The 22,184-nt window shown below is 49.8% G+C and overlaps 1 protein-coding gene across 3 annotated transcripts; it reads right to left on the bottom strand.

Annotated features, from left to right (window-relative positions):
• Positions 1-72: 72 nt before the first annotated feature.
• Positions 73-19,654, bottom strand: WSB2 (WD repeat and SOCS box containing 2; the record flags this gene model as incomplete). Of its 3 annotated transcripts, XM_084762992.1 has the most annotated exons (9): positions 73-1,118; positions 1,843-1,950; positions 2,061-2,171; positions 2,675-2,847; positions 4,186-4,286; positions 7,225-7,356; positions 7,497-7,741; positions 13,067-13,235; positions 19,507-19,654. In XM_084762992.1, the coding sequence occupies 9 exons, from the start codon at positions 19,517-19,519 to the stop codon at positions 956-958; spliced, it is 1,215 nt and encodes a 404-aa protein (XP_084619118.1). In that variant the 3' UTR covers positions 73-955. The 3 variants fall into 3 exon arrangements, with proteins under 3 accessions (XP_084619118.1, XP_084619117.1, XP_084619119.1); XM_084762991.1 differs by lacking the exon at positions 19,507-19,654 and having other exon boundaries at positions 13,067-13,254; XM_084762993.1 differs by lacking the exon at positions 19,507-19,654 and having other exon boundaries at positions 12,965-13,104.
• Between the last annotated feature and the right edge of the window lie 2,530 nt (positions 19,655-22,184).

Consider the following 22,184-nt stretch of genomic DNA (forward strand, 5'->3'; position numbering starts at 1 on the left):
GACTCCTCTATGCACACACTGCACAATGTTAACACTGCCTCCATAAAGCATCAATTAAGAAAGGCCAAAGAGTAAGATGTTAAGTTTCTTTTAAAATAATTTACAATATATTAACTTTCCTAAGGCAGATTTTGTGAGGCATCTTGAACAGGTAGCTGCTGCTGCCAGAGGAGCGGTACTTGGAAGAGACTGTCTGTCCAGGCAGTTGGGACTGGAGGGTAAACCCGTGAGGTCAAGCAGCAGACACAAACGCACGTGACAGCATGAGCCAGTGACACCACACGACTAAGACATGGCTTCACAACTGGGTCACTTTAGAACTTGGGTTATTAGAGACCATTGAGAGAACACAGTTGTACCTTAGTATCTGCTGAGAAAGTACAAATAAATATGGTGCTGATAAGTGGCCATCTGACCATCATGCAGTTGAGGAACACCTCCTCATGATCTGATGCACTCCTTTGTCATTTCCTACACATGCACACCAAAGTTTAAAGAAAAATAAAAGCCAGTACTAGTGTATTGGTGAGGAGCACAGCCCAGTCCACCCGTAGCTGAGTAACAACCAAACAAGAGAGCCCTCTGACCCGAGCAGAGGAACTTCAAACTATGCAGCCGCTGACTGGAAATGGGCAGCAGGTACTGCGCCATGTGGCAGGCACTTCCCAGTTTAGGGAGTGTGGACTTGGCCACCACCAGAGGCCCTGGAACCTGCTTCCTTTTATTACCCAGACAACATCCACAACTGCACTTGGCTTCGACACAACTAGATAGACAAAGGCTGCTCACAATGGACGAGGACGAGGTAAGGCTGGCACCATAGAAGTGGTCACTCAGATCTACTTGCACATGCCATGGGGAGGAAGGTCCACAACTGGTCCAGTGTCATCTGACTGGCCCATCCCAGCCAGTCCCTTGTTTGGTTCTGTGGCAGGAGACAGGGTGACTGGCACTACTAGAAAGTCCTGTACGTGAGGAACTCTTTCATCTTCTTGGGGATTGGCAGTGCTAGGACTTGGTATGTTGTCAGGAAACTTCGGAGGGCTTTCCTGCATAAGTGCTTCAGTGAGGACAGGACTCGGGGAGCTGTCCAGAACTGGACATGGCCATCTCTCGTCCTGAAACAACAGAAACAAGTCCTCAGGCTCTAGAGAGCTGTTTCCCGTATAATGGACTGTGGTGGTTCTGGTCTGACTGAAATGGGAGACTCCAGAAGCTCAAGTGCACCCTTGACTGGGAAGGACTGTAAACTGCCGAGTAATGACCACTACCTGGTAGGAGCATTGGAACCCAGGATGTGACCCATGTATGGTCCTGGCTGCTTTGTAAGATTACAGCAGGAAGACAGCAGGAACCAGGAAGTCAAGGCTAGCTGGCAATGTAGTAAGACTGCCCCAAGCCAAAACAATAAATACCTTTGAGGACAAGAGCCATGCCTGTCAGCACAGCCCTCTACCTAAAACTCCAAAGGAAACGGGCTGGGGCATAGCAGAGTGCTCTAGCTTGAGAAGGCCCGAGTTCATGCACACAATAGCGGGCAGTACCACTACCAATTACAGATGTGCTGTGTAAGGTGGCCTCAGCTGTAAGTGACTTCCCATATGAAGTCCACATCACTTTTTCTTATGCCTCCATGTGGAATTGACTGTTCAGGGTTATAAAGTTCTGTCAACATCTAAATTACTAACATCTATAAATGACAAAAGGGCAGGATGGAATGTTTTAATTTTACGTACCTAAGATTTTCTTAGGCAAGACTATTCTAGACACTTTCTCCCTTAAAAAACCTTCATGGTATATGCAAGAGAGGCTGCTGCCCATCTGTTCAGTGCACATACATACCCTGTGGCAATAACACCACCATGTGGGAAGAATGTGCAGCAAAGACCATTGGTCATAGGAGCAAAAGCAACGGGAGCCTTCAGTTCCAGAGCCCAGATCCTGAGGAGCCTGATGGGACAGAGAGGTTCACAAGTCAGCTGAGCTACAAGTTAACAGGAAATGGCTGCCATTACTGGCAAGTACCTGCTCTAAGGCAGCTTCATGCGTTTCCTCCTCACCTGTCGTCTGCCACTGTAGCAAGGTATAACCCTTCAGGAGAGAAGCACACAGACCTCAGGGAGCTCATGTGGACATCACTGTCATCCATGGCAGGTTCCAGCTGGGTGTGACTACAGAGAAAGAACAGTAGGTCTGGAATGGTGGTTACCCTCCCCAGAATCCCTACCAACAGACAGCACACCAAATGCCTGTGCTCCTTACATAAAACTGTAGCATCTGCAGACTGGAAAACAAGGTCCCTTGAATACTCCAAGTGTCAGAGGGTTCCCAACACTTCATTGTGCTAATTTCCTTATGTAAAGTAGGTCAGCCTGCACTTTAATGCCACAGTGAAAACTCTTTTAAGCCTTTCAAGGCTGATCTGTGGTAATTATAGGACTACTATCATTTGCTTCAGAAACTATGCACAAAGTAGAGCAAGCTTGTGAGGACAGGAGTTTATACTGGAGGTAACAGCTGATGGGAGCCACTCTGGACTTGCTTCTACAGTTAACAAGTAGAAACAGTCACTGTGGTTTCCTATGACCTGAAGAGAGCTCAACACTGAAAAGCACTCAGCCAGCTGTCCCAGGCTCCACAGTACTGTGTATAACCCCACAAGGTAGGTCCTTACTGAAGTGACCTCAGCCTCTCGCCGGTGTAGGGGTCCCACATAATCACGCTGGTGTCGTAAGAAGCTGTGACGAGCAAGGCAGAGTCAGGAGAGAAGTCACAGGAGACAACACTGCTCTGGTGGCCTTCTAGCTTCCGGATTAGTGTATAGGAGCGCATGCTCCACAGAAAGACCTGCAAGAGGACAGAAAGGTCTGCTGAGGGGCAGAAGCAAGCTGCTTCCATAGCAGAACAGCGAGGGCAGAGAAACCCTCTGGTCTTGTCCCTCCGCCAGGGAAAGTTCTCTCCTTTTCTTTTTCTTTTCCTGAGACAGGGTCTCTCTGTGTAGCCTTAGCTGTCCTGGACTTGCTTTGTAAACCAGGCTGGCCTCGAACTCACAGCGATGCCCCTGCCTCTGCCTCCCGAGTGCTGGGATTAAAGGCGTGCGCCACCACGCCCAGCCAGTTCTCTCCTTTTCTACAGCCCTCCTAGGACTCATCATGCAGGTTTGAATAAGCACTTGAAAATGTGCAGTGCATGTTAAGAGTGAGCACAGGCTAGCCTACAGAGGGCTGCCTACTCAGCATTTCCCACTGCTTTCTGGTCCCTGCTTGAGATGCTGTGGCAGGATTAAGGAGACCTCTGTGGTGGCAGCTTGTTCCGCTTGAAGCCAAGCACAGGATCAGGTATGAGCAGTGGACCAAGCAATAAGCATCCTTCCCAGACATTAAAACTGTAAGAACCCTGGGAATCTGGCTCTTAACTGCATCTGACCTCACTCGTAACATTAAACCTTGTTGAGAATCATCAAAATAGGGTTTCCTTTTTTCTTTTTGTAAAACTGAGGCTGGACATGGAGCTCCATTATCAGAGCGCTTGCCTAACACCTCCCAAAGACCAGGGCTCCATCCCAGCACTGCATAAAATGGGCCTGGAGCAGGTAGGATCAGGAGCTCAGGGTCATCTCAGCCCCATGAGTTTGAGGTCAGCCTGGGCTATGTAAGATCCTGTCTCCAAAAAACAAAAGGAAACCACTTAACATGACCAAGTTCCTGAGCTATGCCAAATAGCGACTCCTTCTGAACTGTCACATCCAAGGGTTCCTGAGCTATGCCAAACAGTGACTCCTTCTGAACTGTCACATCCAAGGTCACAAACAGAACAGAAGCTGCCTCTCCAGACTGCCCCTGGGCTCCAGTACTTTTAAACACAACAGACCAGCACTGCTCTTGTCAGGGTTGGGACTGGAATTCTAATCACAGGAATCAAACTGGAGAGATTCAAATTCAGAGGTTTGGGTGTGGGCTGTAGTTTTTAAAATCCTGGACTTCAAGTGGGGGAGGGAGTCTGAAAATACTGCACTTAGCCATTCTGGAAAAGGAACCTCCCCCAGAGATGAAGCACCCACTTCCAAATTCTCCTCTCCAGAGAGTTGAGTAGGGGCCAGAGCCAGCCTGCCTGCCTCTGCTGGGGCACGCTGGCAGGCGGACCCTGGCTCAGTTACACACCCACACACTCACACTGCAGGCTTACCGACTTCTCACCAGCCGCAGAGCACAGCATGCTGCAGTCGGGCGAGATGGAGCAGCAATAGACCCACTGCAGGTGGCCGGACAACACCTGGATCTGCTTACCTGCCAGACAAGAAAGCAGAGGGTGGATAAGAGACCCAGTGCAACCGCCTAGGTCTCAGCTAGGCCCAAAGACCTGCATTCTCGTGCAGGACCAGAACTGTGACAAGACTTGACATTTAAAAAAATAATTTATTTTTATCATATGTGCATTGGTGTTTTGCCTGCTTGTATGTCTGTGTGAGGGTGCCAGATCTTAGAGTCACAGATAGTTCTGAGCTGCCATGTAGATACTGGGAATTGAACCCGGGTCCTTTGGAAGAGCAGTCAGTGCTCTCAACCACTGCGCCATCTCTCCAGCCCCAAGACTTGACATTTTTAAGCACTTGAAAATGCAAGGAAAAAGTAAACACCTGCAGTCTATGAGTGCTGCAGCCAAGAAGCCAAGGGAGCCAATTTGATTCGGCTTCTTCTGATGTGCAAGTGAGCAGGGCAAAGGTGCACAGCACTGTAAATGCTTACACCTGTCCAGCCTTGACAGCCTCTCAGCTCCCCCATGGAACCCGGCTGCAGCACGGTTCAGTCCTTAGAGGCCTGCACTCTGACATCAGACCACCTGGCTCTGAGGTGCACTATGCACACAGGTGTGGCCTGGTGCTTGTTTATATCTGTCTGTCTGTCTCTCTTTCTCTCTCCCCTCTCTCCCTCCTCCTCTTCTTCTTCTACCCCACCCCCCCCTCATTTTTTCAAGACAGGGCTTCTCTGTGTGGTGTAGCCTTGGCTGTCCTGAACTCTCTTTGTAGACCAGGCTGGCCTTGAACTCACAGAGATCTGCCTGCCTCTGCTTCTAGTGCTGGGATTACAGCCGTGTACCACCACACCCAGCCAGTGCATAGTCTCTTCAGGCCTGGGCTTTCTCAAAACATGAGAATGAGTGAGTTAATGGGGGAGTGCACCAAGCCTGTCGGTCCCACATGGGGTACTGCTTAATGAAAACTGCAATATACAGAAGAAAAAAATGAGGAGTAAGACTCTGTTTATGTGAAATGACCTCAAAACCCAATGTGTGTGTGTGTTCGGGAATGTGCTCACACGTATGGACCCGGATGGTGATGTCCTGGGTTCCTGACACGGGTTACCCATTGTAAGGGAAATGTGCAAGACAGAAGAGCTAGGGCAGGTAAGAAGGGGGCATAAAGAGACAAACAAGAAAAACACGATTTAGCCGGGCGTGGTGGCGCACGCCTTTAATCCCAGCACTCGGGAGGCAGAGGCAGGTGGATCACTGTGAGTTCGAGGCCAGCCTGGTTTACAAAGCAAGTCCAGGACAGCCAAGGCTACACAGAGAAACCCTGTCTCAAAAAAAAAAAAAAGAAATACACGATTTATAAGGTTCACATGTACATGTGGTGGGAAGTGATTGGCTTTTGAATGTCAACTGCAGTTTCATAACTGGATGTATTATGGCAATCAGTTTAGTAAGACAATGCCTGACACCTGCTAACACATCTTCTTCCCTCTTCTCCCCGGAAAGCTCTATTTGGGGCTGGAGAGCTGCCTCATTAGTTAGAGTATTGCTGCCCTTGCAGAGGACCCAGCCTGGGTCCCAACAGCCACATGGCAGCCCGCAACCATCCTTAACTCCGAACTCCAAGGGGTCTGACACCTCCTCCTGGCCTCTGTGAGCACCAGGCACATGAGTGGTGTACATACATTCACTCACGCAAAGCATTACATACACATAAACTTTAAAAACAAAAAAGCCCCCCCCCCACAACAGCCTACTTTGTTCTACCCACTCTTAGTCACGCCCACCTAGTCCACTTTCCCCTCAAACTCCTCAGCTGTGCTCAAGCCTCTAATCTCAGCATTTGGGAGGAGAAAATGCAATCTCCAATCAAGTCCAGCTTCACTGAGGCAAAGCCACATGGTGAGACAGCTCTATACACACAGCATGAGGTATGACAGAGCTGGCCATAGTGGTGCACACCTTCAATCTCAGCACTAGGAAGGCTGAGGCAGGCAAATCTGTGAGTTGAAGGCCAGCTTGGTCTAAGCAGAGTTTCAAGACCCGGTCTCAAAAATAAAGTACAGCGGGTCTGGGCCTGGTAGGGAGCCTAACGCAGGAGGGCCCAGACTGCTGCCAGTCCTCATCAGCAGGCCCATCTTAGTCTACATGTTATCATGTTCACGTCCCAGACACAAACCACCGAGGTCACCTCTGTAACTGTTTATCTTTAAGCTGCTACAGACTGTGGGGACCCAAAATTCATAGGCTACAAACATAATCTCCAAGAGATGGCATTTGGAATGGGGTCTTTGGAAAATTAAATTGGTCATGCGTTGGGGGAGCCCTCATGAATGGGATTAGTGCTTTATGAAAACAAGCAAGCCCAAAGAGTTTCCCCGCCCTGACTGTCTTGTGAAATGCCATCTAGGGGCTGGAGGAAGCTCCCTATCATCAGTCATCTGCCGACACCTTGATCTTAGACTTCCCAGCCTTAGAACAGAGAAGCAGCTGTGCGCTGATGTGGCCCCCAGGGGCAGCACGTACTACGGAAGCCATGCTAAGGCACTGGTCACCATTCTCATTTCTAAGAGGGTAAGAGAGCATCTAAACAAGACAGCATGGCAACTGTTTTCAGAGCATTTACACCACACAGGGACGGTGAGTCCTCTACAGACAGCTTAAAGTAGGGCAAAGGTGTGGGTTCTGTACAAACACTGTGGCAGCTTATGTAAGAGGCACGTGTACTCAGGTGTTGGTGTCCTGGGGGGGGCGGGGCTCTCAGAGCCTGCCCCTACAGGACAGCTGTACAGTGGACTTTGGTATTAAAATACCTTTAGCTCAGGTCTTTGGGGGGGGGCGGGGCACAGGGTAGCTAACAACATCTCAGAAAGGCTTGCTGGGTGAGATGGAGAAGGAAGACAACTCTACATAAAATGGCACTGGAGATGAGGGAAGCCATATAGGACTGAGTGGCTTAGGCCTCTCCCTTACCATGTTTATTCAGGTCCCAGATGCGAAGAGTCTTATCCCGGGATGCAGAAACCAAAATCAAACTGCCACTGGGTGTGAAGCTCAGATCTCTCACAACATCCTGGTGGCCGGAAAGATTCAGCAGCAGAAGGCCTGGAGGGAGCAGAGCCTTTGGTCAGTATAAGATGAAGGCAGACTTGTCAGGGGCTGCCCAGTCCTCTGCCAGCAGCGTTGGTGGCACCTGTGGGGCCTGACCACACTGCCCTGGACTAGTACTAACCAGAAAGACCTACCTGTCTGCACCTCCCAAATCTTGATCTGTCCATCATTGAGACCTGTGGCCAGGATCAGGCAAGAGACATCTGGCACCTGGGGATGGTGACGTGCCCAGAGTTTCCTGCTGGGTGGAGAGGGCCACGGGCTAAAGGCCAACCCCCACACAATCTGGCCGCAGTCCAGCGTCTTCTCCTTCAAGCTGCCCCGTCCTTTCGAATCATTTTTGCTGCTGCGGCTTTTCGCTTCAAATCCTTTAGGGATGCTGGGCAAAGCAGACATTTCTGAGTAAATCTGCAGTTGTAACCACATCAACCACCTTGCCAGCCCGAGACTCTCATTTCTTAGAAGGCACTCCTGGCATTCGGGGAGTCTGGTATGGCTTCAATGCCTTTTGGAATTCGTAAGACACAGGCTTCACTTCTTTTCCCCTCCAACTTGCAGCAGCCATGAAATGGGGTGACCTGCCTTGTGGGGTAAGTAGAGCACAGAGGCTCCAGGGAGCCACATGCTTGGTCATTAAGTTCTCTTGGGTTTTGATCTTACAGACAAGCAAGCAATTCCTCCCATGAGAAAGCGTATAATGCACAGTGTAGGTTTAGAACCAGGACAGACAGAATTGGAGCCTGGATACTGTCCACCTGCTGCTCTCCTGCCCAACAAGCCCCTACCTCCAGCTCAGACACTCCCATAGAGGCTGTCGTGAGCCCTCTCTCGTCACTACAGCCTATGGGGTGCACACTGATGGCTGCCCTCACAAGCAACACTCCAGTGATGGTGAGGCTCCTCCACCTCCGTCCTTCACAGCACGTCTTGCTCGGGACCTATCAGCAGAACTGTGGACCACAGCACAGCTCACCGAGCACTGCTCCTGGGAATCTCCCCTTGGCCCGGACCTTTCACATTCCACTGGGAAACAAGTCCGGGAGAGTGAAACTCACTGAAGCCCCAGACACAAGGCCCTGTCCACCACTGCACTCAGAACCATCACTGTCCTGTCTACACTGTCCACGACTGCCTGACCCTGGCACATGGACTGGAGTTTCTCATATTGGGGTAGAATTTAAACACAAGCCACAAAAGCCATGTGTGGTGGTGCTGTCTTTAGTCCTAGCACTGAGGAGGCTGGCAGGTAAATGTCTTGAGTTTGAGGCCAAACTGGTTTACATAGTAAATTTCAGGACAGCCAGGACTACACAGAGAAACCCTGTCTCATAAACAAAAAACAAAAAACAACAAAAACAACAACAACAAAAAAACTGGGCAGTGGTGGTACACGCCTTTAATCCCAGCACTTGAGAGGCAGAGGCAGGCGGATCACTGTGAGTTCGAGGCCAGCCTGGTCTACAAAGCAAGTCCAGGACAGCCAAGGCTACACAGAGAAACCCTGTCTCGAAAAAACCAAAACCAAACAAGCAAAAACAAAAAAGAAGCCACAGAGCTAGATGTGTATTGTTGCACACTTGTAATCCTAGGTGTGTATTGTTGCACACTTGTAATCCTAGCACTTGGGAGGCTCAGGCAGGAGGATCAGGAGTTTGAGACTAATCTGGATCATGTAAAGAGACCTTGTCTCAGGAAGGAAGGAAGGAAGGAAGGAGGGAGGGAGGGAGGGAGGGAGGGAGGACAGGCCATGGGAGGAATGAACCAGCTTAGAATCTCCAGTTTTGTTTGCTCTTTGTTTTTAAATAGAGCTCTTTATTTCCGTATCTGAATGAAGGATACATTTGTACCACTTCACTCAGAGGGATAAGAAATATTCATGCACTGCTTCACTTGGTCTGTTGGGCTGTTCTAGAAAGGGAGAGTCATGCGTGGCTCAACATTAGGGTTGTGCTCTTGAGAACTCGGCAGTTAGTCCTTGGGGATCCGAAAGTGGCCTACATAAACTAGGACAAGCAGTGGAGTCTCACTGCCACGCAGGCTCTTCACTGACCAAAGCATGGATGAGAGGCACAGGACTGCGCTGAAGCCTCCGCTTTAGAGCAGTTCACTTTGCTGGTCACAAGGTCAGAGGAGAGCTGGAATTAAAGTTCACAGCAAGGGTACCACAGCTGCGCCCAGAAAATGCTCTGGGTACCTGAGTGTGCTGCTGAGCCACAGGAGAGATGGGCTGACGGGGAGAGGAGAGGAAGGTGGATGCTTGGAAGAGGGTGCTAATGTAACAGGAGGCTCTAGCACAGCAGTTTTCAATCTGTGGGCTGAGACCCTTTGGGGTGGGGGGTGTCAAACAACCCTTTCACAGGGGTCATAAGATCATCAGAAAACATGGATAATTACATTACAATTCATAATTACACTTATGAAGTAGCAACAAAAATAACTTTGTGGTTGGGTTGCCACAAGCTAAGGTTGCAGCGGTAGGAAGGTTGAGAACCACTGTCCTGCCAGACAGACCCTGAGTTCACTTGGATTCAAGTTTCTCAAATTTGGGGCAGATGAGATGGCTCAGCAGGTCCAGGAGCTTGCTGTCAAGATGACAGCCCAGGCCCTGTGCCTGGGATGGAAGGAAGGAGATAGCTGACACGGGCAAGCTGTCCTCTGACTTCCACACAAATATGGGATTTTAAAATAAGTTTCCCAAATTTTTATTCTTGAAAGTAGTGTATGTTGGATTTCAGACCCAGGACAAGCAGCTAAGGTGCCCTCTGAAGCACGGTAGCCCTGGCCTCCAGGCCCTCTCAGCATCCCTCCATTTCCTATCTGCTGCTCACACCTCCAATGCCAGCACCTGAGATCTTTGGGAGTTTACGGCCAGCCTGGTCTATATAGCAAATTTTAGGACAGCCAGGGCCACGCAGAGAGACCCCATCTCTGAACACCCAATGTACACTGTGATGAGGTTTAGCTCAGTTACAGAGCACCTTTCTCACACAGGCAAGGTCCTAGGCTGAGTCACTAGTCCTACCAATAAGTGAGTAAGAAAAGGTCAAACAGCCCTAACAAGAATATAAATGATGCCAGTAACATAATAATAAACATTACTCCAACTGGGGCCACAGCTGTGTGGCAGAGCACTTGCATAAAGGCCTGGTCCAAGGTCTAGCATAGGACAAAACTCAGTCCAACCACACTTTAACACCATAAATGGCTGTGTACTTACTTCTGAGGAAGTCACAAGGGTTACGCAACACTTACTGCTCTACCGTGTATGCCTATGCATATAACACCATGACTATCATGGTAGCCATTACTGCACCCATGGTGCTGTGGTTTGTTTGGCTGTTTGTAATGTTTTCAGTAGGGACAGAACTAGAGCCTCACACACTCAAGAAGCAGCCCCCACCTCAAAGCTGCATACTGTTTTAGTGTCCTCCTAAGGTGCTCGGGTTATTTTCCTGCCTCAGTCTCACAACTACTTGGAATAGAGGTACAGGGCTATGCCTAACTGCTTTTAATTTTTTAAAAAAATATTTATTTATTATTTACACAGTGCTCTGCCTGTATGTACACCTGCAGGCCAGAAGAGGGCATCAGATCACAGTATAGATGGTTGTGAGCCACCATGTGGTTGCTGGGAATTGAACGCAGGACCTCTGGAAGAACAGTCAGTGCTCTTAACCCCTGAGCCATCTCTCCAGCTGTTTTTAAAAAGGAGCCATCTGCTTGCAGTGCAGTAGATTATCATTCTTCAAAATCTGTGATAGCCACCCTCCCACTGCCCCCCCAAACCAGTAAGTTCTCATTTAACATACTAGTGAATACTTTTCTCACTTTAGTAAATGATACAGAAAAGGGTAACATTCAGACGGCTCTTCCCAGTTTTCTTAGTTATCAAAGGAAGGGTGTGTCCACCTAAGGAATGCGAAGAATTGGGAATAAGAGTACTCTAGAGGAAAATAACAAACAACAAAAAGGAAAGCTACAAAAAACCCTTTTCAGACAGTAAGCTGACCCTAAACTCAAATCTAGATACAAAGAATCTCTCTCATTATGGTTAGAAAAATATAACATATTCAAACAGCAATGACCTTGACCTTCCCCTTACAGAAGAAACTAAGTGGAAATCATTTTTCAGAGTGAAGCAACATAGGAGGCGGCCCACCACTAGACACCTCAGAGGCCCCACTTTTGGACAGTCTGAGGATTCTTTGGAATTGGATTCCAGGAAGTGGGGACCATGTAACAAACACGTTCCTCCCCAGCAGAGTGTGGCCTGCCTAGGACAACTGGGACTCTTGGTGGCACTGCCATTATCAAGGCAACGGTTTCCCAGGAACTGTATCCAAGCTTAAGTGCAGCCTAATACTGATGAGAAATGCCCAGAGCATCCAGAACAAGCTTGATGTACCTCAGGAGTCTCTACCTCTGCTCAGTGCCAAGTGAAGGCGACTTTCAGTGACTAAACAGATACAAGCTGAATAACTGAGTAAGTAAACGCAGACGAGCAGTTACCCCAGACAGATGGACGCGCTTGGTGCTCGGGCCTCAGGACCTGTCTATCCCAAGAAAAGAGAAACCTCTGCATCAGAAACTACAAACTAGGTTAGAAAACAAAGGAACAAACAAACAAAAAGGAAACAAAGACCCCGTTAGAAAATGCCCAGCGATAGGAAAGAGGAGGGGTTTCTCTGAAGGAAGGCCTCAGAGATCCATTAGCACAGGACAGAGGCTCAGCACGAGCAGGAAGGAAGGAAATGTAAATCAGACCCCACCTCATACCAGGAGTGCCAAGCTGGAACACAGAAAGGACTAATGTCAAGTGCCTCACGGATGTGGAGAACTTCAAATCTAAAGACACTGCAAGGGGAATGTAAAACTGTGCCGCCACCACTTTAGAAAACAGCTGGCCACTCTGTCAGCCTGACACAGGACGCACACGCCCATGCAGACACGTCCAGAAGCGTTCAGAGCAGGGCTAGTCACCTAACACCCACTAATAAAAAAAACCCTGTCAACTGAGGCTGGCATCTCACACTAGTATAGTGTCACTGGGCAGTAAACAGAAGTGAACTGTGACGCGTCTGTGCGCACACACACGCACGTACACACACACACACATGAACGAACCACCAGGCACTACTAGAAGCTGTGTTAGGATAGCCATGTGCAGAAAGATCCTAGTAAAAAGCCCGTGACAGGCAAGTCCACAGTAGGGGCACAAGACACAGTGGCTGCCAGGATAAAGACATGGAAGGCTGAAGAGACAGGTATCTTTCTGAGGAAATAGCAATGCTGTAGAATTGGCTTTGATGACAGGTGCACAATTCAGTGTGCTAATACTGCACTGCACACTGTTTTTAGTTTTTCTTTTGAGAAAGAGTCTTACACCTGGCGCAGGCTGTCCTTCACCTGGTGGCCCTGTCGCCACCACCTCCCACAAGATCATGGGGCACAGCTAGCGCTAGATACTTCAAATGGATAAACTTCTAGCTCAGTAACGTTGTCCCAAAATTCAGTATGAGGCCAACACACTCTCTACAGGCTGGCTTCCCTATGTACAGACTGCAGGGCTTTGGGACCTCAGGATCAGGCCTTCTTTGCTTACCTGCTCTTGGAAAGGACCCTAAAGAGTAGGGAACAACGTGGGAGAGCACCCAATGTCCCGCCGCGGACCTCCTTCATTCCCCATGGGATAGAGAGGACTTACAACTGCTCCTCTAAGGGCCAGGGGACCAGCTTGACCACGCAGTGTCCTTGAGACCAGGCGAACCAGGAACCATCTGGGGAGAAGGCCACACTCCAGGTTTCACAGCTTGACTTCCAATCAAACTGGTGGGGGCGCCCGGGCTTGAGTTCAGCCAGCAGCAGTGGTTCCTCTGAGGAAGGAGATAGCATACTTCAGAACACACCCTCCCAGCCTGACCACAAGATTAGGGAAGCTGCTGTCTGCCAAGAAAGTTGCTGTTTGAATGACGGAGGGCAGTAACAGTAGCCACAGGCTACATTCCACTGTGGTTACTCAGGGGCAACCCTTCCCTTTGGGTGACTCAGAGTAACCTTGGCGGTGGTGGACCTGGTGAATGAGGCCTCATTTTCCTCTGAATACCTAAGCAGGAAGTAAGTGTGAGGCAACTGTGCCTGGGCTCCAGCCAATGAATGCACTTGACGTCCCCCTCAAAAGGAGCCTGGTGCCTTCAAGGGGTCCTCCCTAGCCCCAGAATCCCCCTCACCTCCTTTTAGGGCAGACTTACTGGCTCCACTTCCTACTTCTCTCATGTCCTTAATCCTGGTTTAACCTGCTCTAAGTGACTACTAATTCATTCTTGTGGCCCCAGGGACCCCGCCAAAGCTGAAAACACACAGCAAATATATTCCGAGACTCCCAACAGCCCCAGCCCCGGTCTGCTGCGGCACCCCTGAACTAAGACCCCCCACGAAGCCACTCCTTAGGTTGTTCCTTGTCCTGCAGGGTCCAAGCCCCTTTCCCATTCATGTGCTGGTCATTTTCAGCTTCAAAGAACGGCAACCAGGTCTACTGACAGTCAGCACCCCTATCCCCTACCATCAGGTCTACTGACAGTCAGCACCCCTATCCCCTACCATCAGGTCTACTGACAGTCAGCACCCCATCCCCTACCATCAGGTCTACTGAAAGTCAGCACCCCTATCCCCTACCATCAGGTCTACTGACAGTCAGCACCCCTATCCCCTACCATCAGGTCTACTGACAGTCAGCACCCCTATCCCCTACCATCAGGTCTACTGACAGTCAGCACCCCATCTCCTACCATCGAAACAAAAGGAGCCCAGCCCACGCCATGCCCTTGTAGACCAGCACTCAAGCATTTCCACACCACCAAGATGACTGCACCTCCCTCCCCGAGAGCTCCTCCCACCTCCTAAGAGTAGGCAGTGTTTGTTCAACCCAACCACAGTCCCTCTGCAGTTCTCCATTCCAGGGAAGACACACCATGACTGACTTGTACGTCAGAGGTCTATGTGTGGCACACACATAAATGCCATAGGGTGTAGGCAGGAAGTCAGAGGACAATTCTCAGAAGGCAGTTCTCTCCTTCCACCATGGGTTTGGGGGATTAAACTGACTTGTAGCAAGTGCTTTAAAAAACCCACTGAGGCTGGGCGGTGGTCGCACACGCCTTTAATCCCAGCACTTGGGAGGCAGAGGCAGGCAGATCACTGTGAGTTCAAGGCCAACCTGGTCTACAAAAGGGAATCAAGGACAGCCAAGGTTACACAGAGAAACCCTGCCTCGAAAAAGCAAACCAAACCAAACCAAACAAACAAAAAAATCCACTGAGTCATCTCACTGAACCAATAGATAAATCTTGTTTCATAGAGGGGCCGGAGAAATGGCTCAGTGGTTAAGAATACTGATTTATCTTCCAGAGGTCCTGAGTTCAATTCCCAGCAACCACATGGTGGCTCACAACCATCTGTAATATGATCTGATGCCCTCTTCCGGCCTGCAGGTGTACATTCAAATAGAGCACTCATATATATAAAATAAACAAATAAATCTTTAAAAAAAAAGAAAAAAAGGATGTTGAGCTGAGCAGTGGTGGCACACGTCTTTAATCCCAGCACTTGGGAGGCAGAGGCAGGTGGATCACTGTGAGTTCGAGGCCAGTGTGGCCTACAAGAAAAGTTCCAGGACAGCCCAGGCTAACACAGAGAGACCCTGTCTCGAAAAACTAAAAAAAAAAAAAAAAAAAAAAAAAAAAAAGAAAGAAAAAAGAAAAAGAAAAATCCAAAAGGAAAAAAAAAAAAGATGTGGGTTTTATTATCGTTAGGTCTAAACCGCTGTATACAGACTCAGAACACTCCTCCTAGAAACCTGTGCGGGCCCATATCTGGACTCCTCTCATGTGTGCAACCACATGTCTGCATGAACATTATTTTCTGGCTATGCACATGCTGTGGCCTCAATCAACAGTGATGAAGCTGAGAAAACTGCATCCATCCTGATACTGTTCGCCCACTCTTCTGATACAATGGCACTCCACACAGCACAAAAGAACTCAGCTTTCATTTCTTTTACTACCCAAACCAAATTCACTGTCAAGCTCAGTCCAGTCTGTCTCCAAAAGCTTTGCCCAACCTTCCTTCCCATCTCTATGGTACTATTTGAATCTCTGCAGCACTGCCTGTTGCCTCATCTATGAGGCAGTCGTCTTCTTGTTTGTTTGTTTGTTTGTTTGTTTGTTTGAGACAGGGTCTCTCTGTGTAGCCTTGGCTGTCCTGGACTCGCTTTGTAGACCAGGCTGGCTTCGAACTCACAGCGATCCACCTGCCTCTGCCTTCCGAGTGCTGGGATTAAGGGTGCGCCACCACGCCCGGCTATGAGGCAGTCTTCTAATGCTCCCTGGGTTCATCCATTCTCCTTATGTCTTAGCATGGGGTTCCACTGCCTTGCCTCCCTCATCAGCAGGCCGCTGCCTTCACTTCACACCTGGACTTGTGCCTGTCCTCTCGCATCTCACTATGCTCAGCTCCAACCTCAGGAAACTGCACCAACTGTTCCTTCACAGGAATGCCTCTCCATATACATCTTTTCTTCATTGTGTCTGGCTCAAGGGACAACTCCCTCAGACGCCTAATCCAGTGTCTTCACAACACCTCACTAATTAGTTTGTAGAGCTCATCACTACTGAGGTCATTACCTGCCCTCAGCACTAGGAGGTCTGCCCACAGCAGCAACCTTGTCTGCTTCCAATGCCAGCAGAAGGCTACTTGGTGACAGAAACAGAGGGAACGGAGCCTCTTAGACTACCAAGATGCCTGTGCCATCATTCACAACATTCTTCTTAGACCCTAGCTCTGCCCAGAATTCACTCTCTATTTCTGGGATTGGGGGTTTCATCTCTTGCTATTTCAGGTCAGGAATTTAGAATCTAAAAGAAGAAACAAGTAGCTGTCTCTTGGAGTCTAGGCACAAAACTAAACTTGGCCACTGGAAAACAAAACCATAATTAGTGTACAGCATCAAAACAAACGAAGTAGACCTGGAAAGATCCAGCTCCATCTGAGACTGTACCTGCATGGTTGGACCAGGGCTTTGCTACGTCAATATGCAGTGCATACTTACTGGATGCCGTGTGACACACTGCTATGTGTATGTGCTGATATTTAGGGAGTAGAGGACTCAGTCCGGCATCTGTACTCCTTCACAATCTTTTTTATTTTATTTTATTTATTATGTATACAATATGCATCCAATCACATTTTAGATGGTTGTGAGCCACCATGTGGTTGCTGGGAATTGAACTTAGGACCTCTGCAAGAGCAGTCAAGTGCTCTTAACCACTGAGCCATCTCTCCAGCCCCCCTCCTTCACAATCTTTGCAGTTTTCAGTGCGGACTCTCTTGAAAAATCTGCCAGCAGTTTTCAAGTATACAGCCTTTATTAGCTATAGTCATCATGCTGGCTAAGTCAAGTTCTGCCACCTTTGATCAGCATTTCCCTAACCCCACCTACTTCCAGGTTTTCCCACTCAACAAGGGATGTATACAGAGTCAGGCAGAATGGAAAGACAATTATCAGGAGCCTCTTCCGCACAAGGAGGTCTGAGGCCTAACAGAGGTGGAGTCAAGAACCCGGCTTCCTGCCTTGGGATGTTGGCATTGCTAGGCTGCCCCGTCAGCTTGGAGAGTTTTGATTGGCTGCTCCATCACAATAAGCAGAGCTCTGTGTCCATGTCACCTTGTGACATTCCAGAAGCACCAAGATGGCTAAGTCACTCTCCTTTAGCTCTCATTACACGGGCTCCTGTAACGAGGTTCCTGTTACAGGGTTTCTGGGTTGCATCTGTGGTCTCTCTCTCTTCTGTCTCAAGCCACTTTGCCTGTCACTAGTCACCAGTCACAGCAGTTACCGGCCACCTGAAGTGTGGCAGGTCTATTATGAATATAACAGGGGTTGGAGAGATGGCTCAGGGGTTAAGAGCATTGTCTGCTCTTCCAGAGGTCCTGAGTTCAATTCCCAGCAACCACATGGTGGCTCACAACCATCTATGATGTGATCTGATGCCCTCTTCTGGCCTGTGGGTATGCATGCAGATAGAGCACTCATATACACAAAATAAATAAATCTTAAAAAAAAAAAAAAAAGAATATAATACATGGAGCTGAGGAGATGGTTTATCAGTTAAGAGCACTTGTTCCTCTAGCAGAGGTTTCCAGTACCCAAACAGTAGCTTACAATAGTCTGTAGCTCCCTTTCCAGAGGCTCTGATGCCCTCTCTTCTGGCCACTGAAGGCACCAGGCACATGCATGGTACACAGACATACATGCAGGCAAAACACTCATACACATAAACTATAAAATAAATAAATCTAAAAATAGTTTTTAAAAGAAAATAAAGTACACACCAGACTGTAAAAACGTGGTGGTAGCATGGTTCAGCCATTAAAGAGTATGGCAGCTCACAACAATCTGTAACTTGGTACAGAGGATATGACGCCCCCTTCTGGCCCCCTCAGGCACTGCACACACCACGTGGTGCAGACATACGGTAATTAAAACACGCATACATAAAAATTCTTAAGTCTCTAAAACATTCCTATAAAATTTGCTTGATCACACAAATGAATCAATTTGAAATATTTCAGATATGTTAGCCTGAAAGCTTTTTTGTTTCAACTGGATTTTTTTTTGGGGGGTGGTGGTGGTGGTGTTCGTTTTTGTTTTGTTTTTTGAGACTCTTTGGAGCCTTGGCTGTCCTGGACTTGTATAGTAGACAAGGCTGGCCTCAAACTCATAGAGATTCGCCTGCCTCTGCTTCCCGAGTGTTGGGATTACAGGCGTGTGCTACCATGCCCCGCTGTTTCTTTTTTAATGTGTCTACTACATTTCGATTACATACTGTCGTTGTCTTTTTATGGGTCTATAGGGTACCCGGCACATAGCAGCTACTCAATAAATATTTGCTGAATGAATAAATTAATTCTGACCACTGCTCTACTGTTGTCTATTGTAAACCCTTTTACAAGAGACATTATTCAGTTTGACAAGAGGGTAAAACTCTGGCCTAGTGTCCAGCCTTTTTAACAGTAGCTTGGCAGCTCTCAACAGCTCTGCCCACACCGCTACAACACAGCTGTCAATCACTAGGGGGAAAAAAACTGCACTGGAACAGATTCCTTCTTTCTTTCTTTCTTTCTTTCTTTCTTTTTTCTTTTTTTTTTTTTTTAAAGCAGTCTGGTCACAGATTGCTTTGAGATTTAACTATAAGGCATCAATGGATATGAGAACGGAAGCTATAAAAAAGATTCACCGAAGAAAACAGTAGGGGCCATTTAAACTGAATTCTACGGGGAAGATACTGAACGGTTTTAATCTAGATGGAAACCCGGGAGAAGAGCTGCCTCCACACCTTTCCCTGAAAGCCTGGCTCCTGCAAACAAAGAAATGTCATTTCCTAAATGCAAAGAGGACACCACCCCAGGGAATACCCGCCTTTCAAACAACCCACCCAGCACTGCAAGCCCCAGAGTCCTCCCGACCCCAGGTGAAGCATCAACTTCACCACAAGTCTGAGCCTTAGGCCTTGGCTCCTGAGATTCCCCAACGGAACCTGCCTTGGAAGCTCTTTGGGGACCCTGTGGTCTGGGAACAGGCCCCCCAAACCCACGCCACTATTCTGTGGGCAGGATGCGGAGCCCAAGGCCCTTTAGGGAGAAGCCTCCCCCCGGGGTCGGGGTGGGGGGCTGCAGGTCTAAGCCATCCCTAGCATCTCTGAGCTCTCCAGGCGGGCAGGGACTTCATGCCATGCCCTCGCTTCCAGCTTTCGTGGTGACAGCTGTGGACAAGGGCAGGGCCAGGACTGGACCTCACCCACCAGAGTGTCCGGTCCTACGTGTCACCGCGAGGCAGCGTCCCGGGCCCCACCCCGTTCCCAGGCACCCACCCAGCGGCCACGGTGGGCGCCGAGGCCGGTAGCCCCGCCATGGCGCAGGCGACCCGGGCCCACCGCCTTCCCGCCCCCCCAACCCCCGATGGGCTCCGGGAATGCGGCCGCCCTCCCCGGTCCCCGCGGCGGGCTGGAGGACGGCGGGCGCCGCTGACAGCGAAACTGAAACAAAGCTGCGCTCCGGCCTGGGTCCCCGCCCCGCCGAGGCCGCACTCACCTCCGGCCTCCATGAGGACGCGCGGCCCGCGCCAGGCGGCGGGCGCCTCAGCCCCCAGGGCCGCGGGCCTTCATTCCGCGCCCGCGCCGCCCGCCCCCGCCCCCGCCCCCGCCCCGCCGCGCCAGCCGCCGCCGCCCGCAGAGGCCATCAGCTGCTTCCCGTCACATGGCGGCCGGTGGGGGCGGGGCCCCGGCGCGGAGCGCGCTGGGGAAGGAACGCAGGGCTGCGGGGGCGTCGGGCGGGCCGGGGACGCGGGGCCGAGGGGAATGTGGAGCTGGGGGGACGCGGGGCTTGGGGGAATATGGGGCTGGGGGGGAACGCGGAGTGGGGGGGTGGGCGCGAGGCTGAGGGGAATATGGGGCTAGGGGGAACGAGGGGACGCGGGGTGGGGGGAGCGCGGGACTTGGAATATGGGGCTGGGGGGAACGCGGAGTGGGGGGGCGGTGGACGCGGGGCTAAGGGGAATATGGGGCTGGGGGGGGCGGGGAGCGCGGGGCTGAGGGGATACAAGGCGGGGTTAACAGAGCTGAAAGGAAGGCTGGACGGGATGGGGGTGGAGGGAGAGGGGACAACACGGAGCTAATGGGCTAAGGACTGAGGAGACTTTGAGGCCGGGGGATTGGGCGGAGGGGCACCCGGACCAGACTGAGGTTAACGAAGGGCTTGGGGGGAGGGAAGCAAGCAGGTAAAGGGAATGGAGCGACCGAGGGGACCTGAGAAGCCACCGGGAAAGACTGAAACCGGATCTGATGTTGAAATTTACCAGATTAAAATCCGAGGCCTGACTGGTGGTGGTGGGGTGCACAGACGGGATCTAAACTGGAAGCCCAGAATTTGAGAAAGATTGGGGTGGCGGGGGAGGCAAAAGCCAGAGATGAAATAAGAGGGCCTTGGGGACAGCCAGGGGCTCCAGGAAGCTGCTGGGGTCATGATGCTGGATGCTGCGACCTGGCTGAAGCAGCTGGGGTTCACCGTGGGGATGGAATGCTGGCCTTGACAACAGCTCCCCCTCCCAGGGGTGCTGGAGAGCCAGAAAAGACTAGCGGAGGGACAGGGGAGGGGAGGTCAGAGTCAAGGCTAAGCCCCACTGGGGGCCAAAGCACCCCATCTTTCCAGGACCCCGAGAAGTTTCCCTCTGCATGTCCTCAGTCACCCCTCGGGTCCTGGTCCTGTTTGGGTGAGGTGGATTTAACTCCGAGCCGAGGTAGGGGAAAAAAGTTTTAGTAGTAGCTTTGGTTCCCGAAGATGTTGGCAGCCTTGGATTTTTTTTTTTTTAACCCCCTTGGGCTCCAATTGCAATCCCAGGTAGTCTCCAGTCACCACCACCACCCCCCGACCCTGACGCTCAAGGTGGCTCAAATCCCTTTTTCTGATCCCAGCCTGGATTTTTCTCAAAACTCAACCTAATTTCCTTCCCCGTTTGAGTCACATGATCTCTTTCTAATGTGGAGCCATGGAAGGAAAAGTGATGATGGGTTTAGTAATTGCTCTTCCGTGTTGTAGGAGTCTGTAACCTTGCTTCTGCCTTCTCCCTGTGTATTCTCTTCCCCATCCAGCCACACAATTCTATGAGCTATTATTTCTCCTCAGGCCTCCTGAAATGTACCCGCGGTCTAACAGTTGTTTTGAGGATCACCACCACCACACACACATCATCCATCTTTTCCACTTTCATCCTCCATTTTTACTTACCCGCTCCCTTTTCACCCTCCGTATCTGAAACTTTTTTTAACCCTGACTTGTTCCCTACCCTCAGCCCCAGCTTATCTCTAATGTCCTTCTCCTGATCTTAGATATCAATTTTATCCTCTAGACTCATTTTCCCCGGTTACTCTTTACAATCTTTTTAACCTACTTTGTTCCCCCCTCTTCGGTTTTTTTTTCTTCAGTGCTCTTGTGAATACACAACATTGTAAAGCACAAAGGTATCGCCCCTACTTGGTTTTCTTGTTTGTTTTTAATGTGTTTGGGTGGATTTTGCCTGAATGTATGTATGTGCACATGAGCTGTCATGTGGGCACTGGGACTGAACCCAGATCCTCTGGAAAGGCAGTCAGTGCTCAGTTACTGAATCCCTCCAGCCCTTTCCCTCTTCTTTATCTCCCAAATGTCCAGTTCCTGGTGTTCTCAGGGTCTCTCTCTCTCTCTCTTTTTTTTAATGTTTTGTTGATTGTTTTTACTTTGAAGTGTTGACGACCGAAGCCAAGTGTAGTTAATAAATACTGTACCAGCGAGCTATGCCCTTTCCTGTACTTATGCAGTGTGCACAAGTCATGGGAAGTAAAGTGGCTAAGGGGTGACGAAAATAAAGACTTTTCCAGCTCTTTTCCAAGTCGTTTTTGGCTTGTTACTTGGTTTTGTTTTAAACATCCATTTACTTGTGTGTATATGCAGCTAGTTTGTGGGATGCCATGGTGTGCAAATGGACGTCAGGAAATAGGTTCTCTCTCCTACCATGTGGGTCCTAGAGACTGAACGTAGGTCTGTCGGGCTTGGAAGTAAATACAGGTTGAGTCCTCTTGCTAGTCCTGGTTGACTTTTGAGACGAAGTAGGCTAGGCTGGCCTTCAGCTCACAGCTCTCCTGCCTCGGCTTCCCAAGTACAGGGGTTTCAGGCACAACTCTCACCCCCAACTCTTCACGTTTACTAATCAGATATAAATCAAGATCACTGAAATG

The sequence above is a fragment of the Acomys minous genome (genome assembly GCF_964271855.1).
Source record: "Acomys minous genome assembly, chromosome: 16".
Lineage (NCBI taxonomy): Eukaryota > Metazoa > Chordata > Mammalia > Rodentia > Muridae > Acomys > Acomys minous.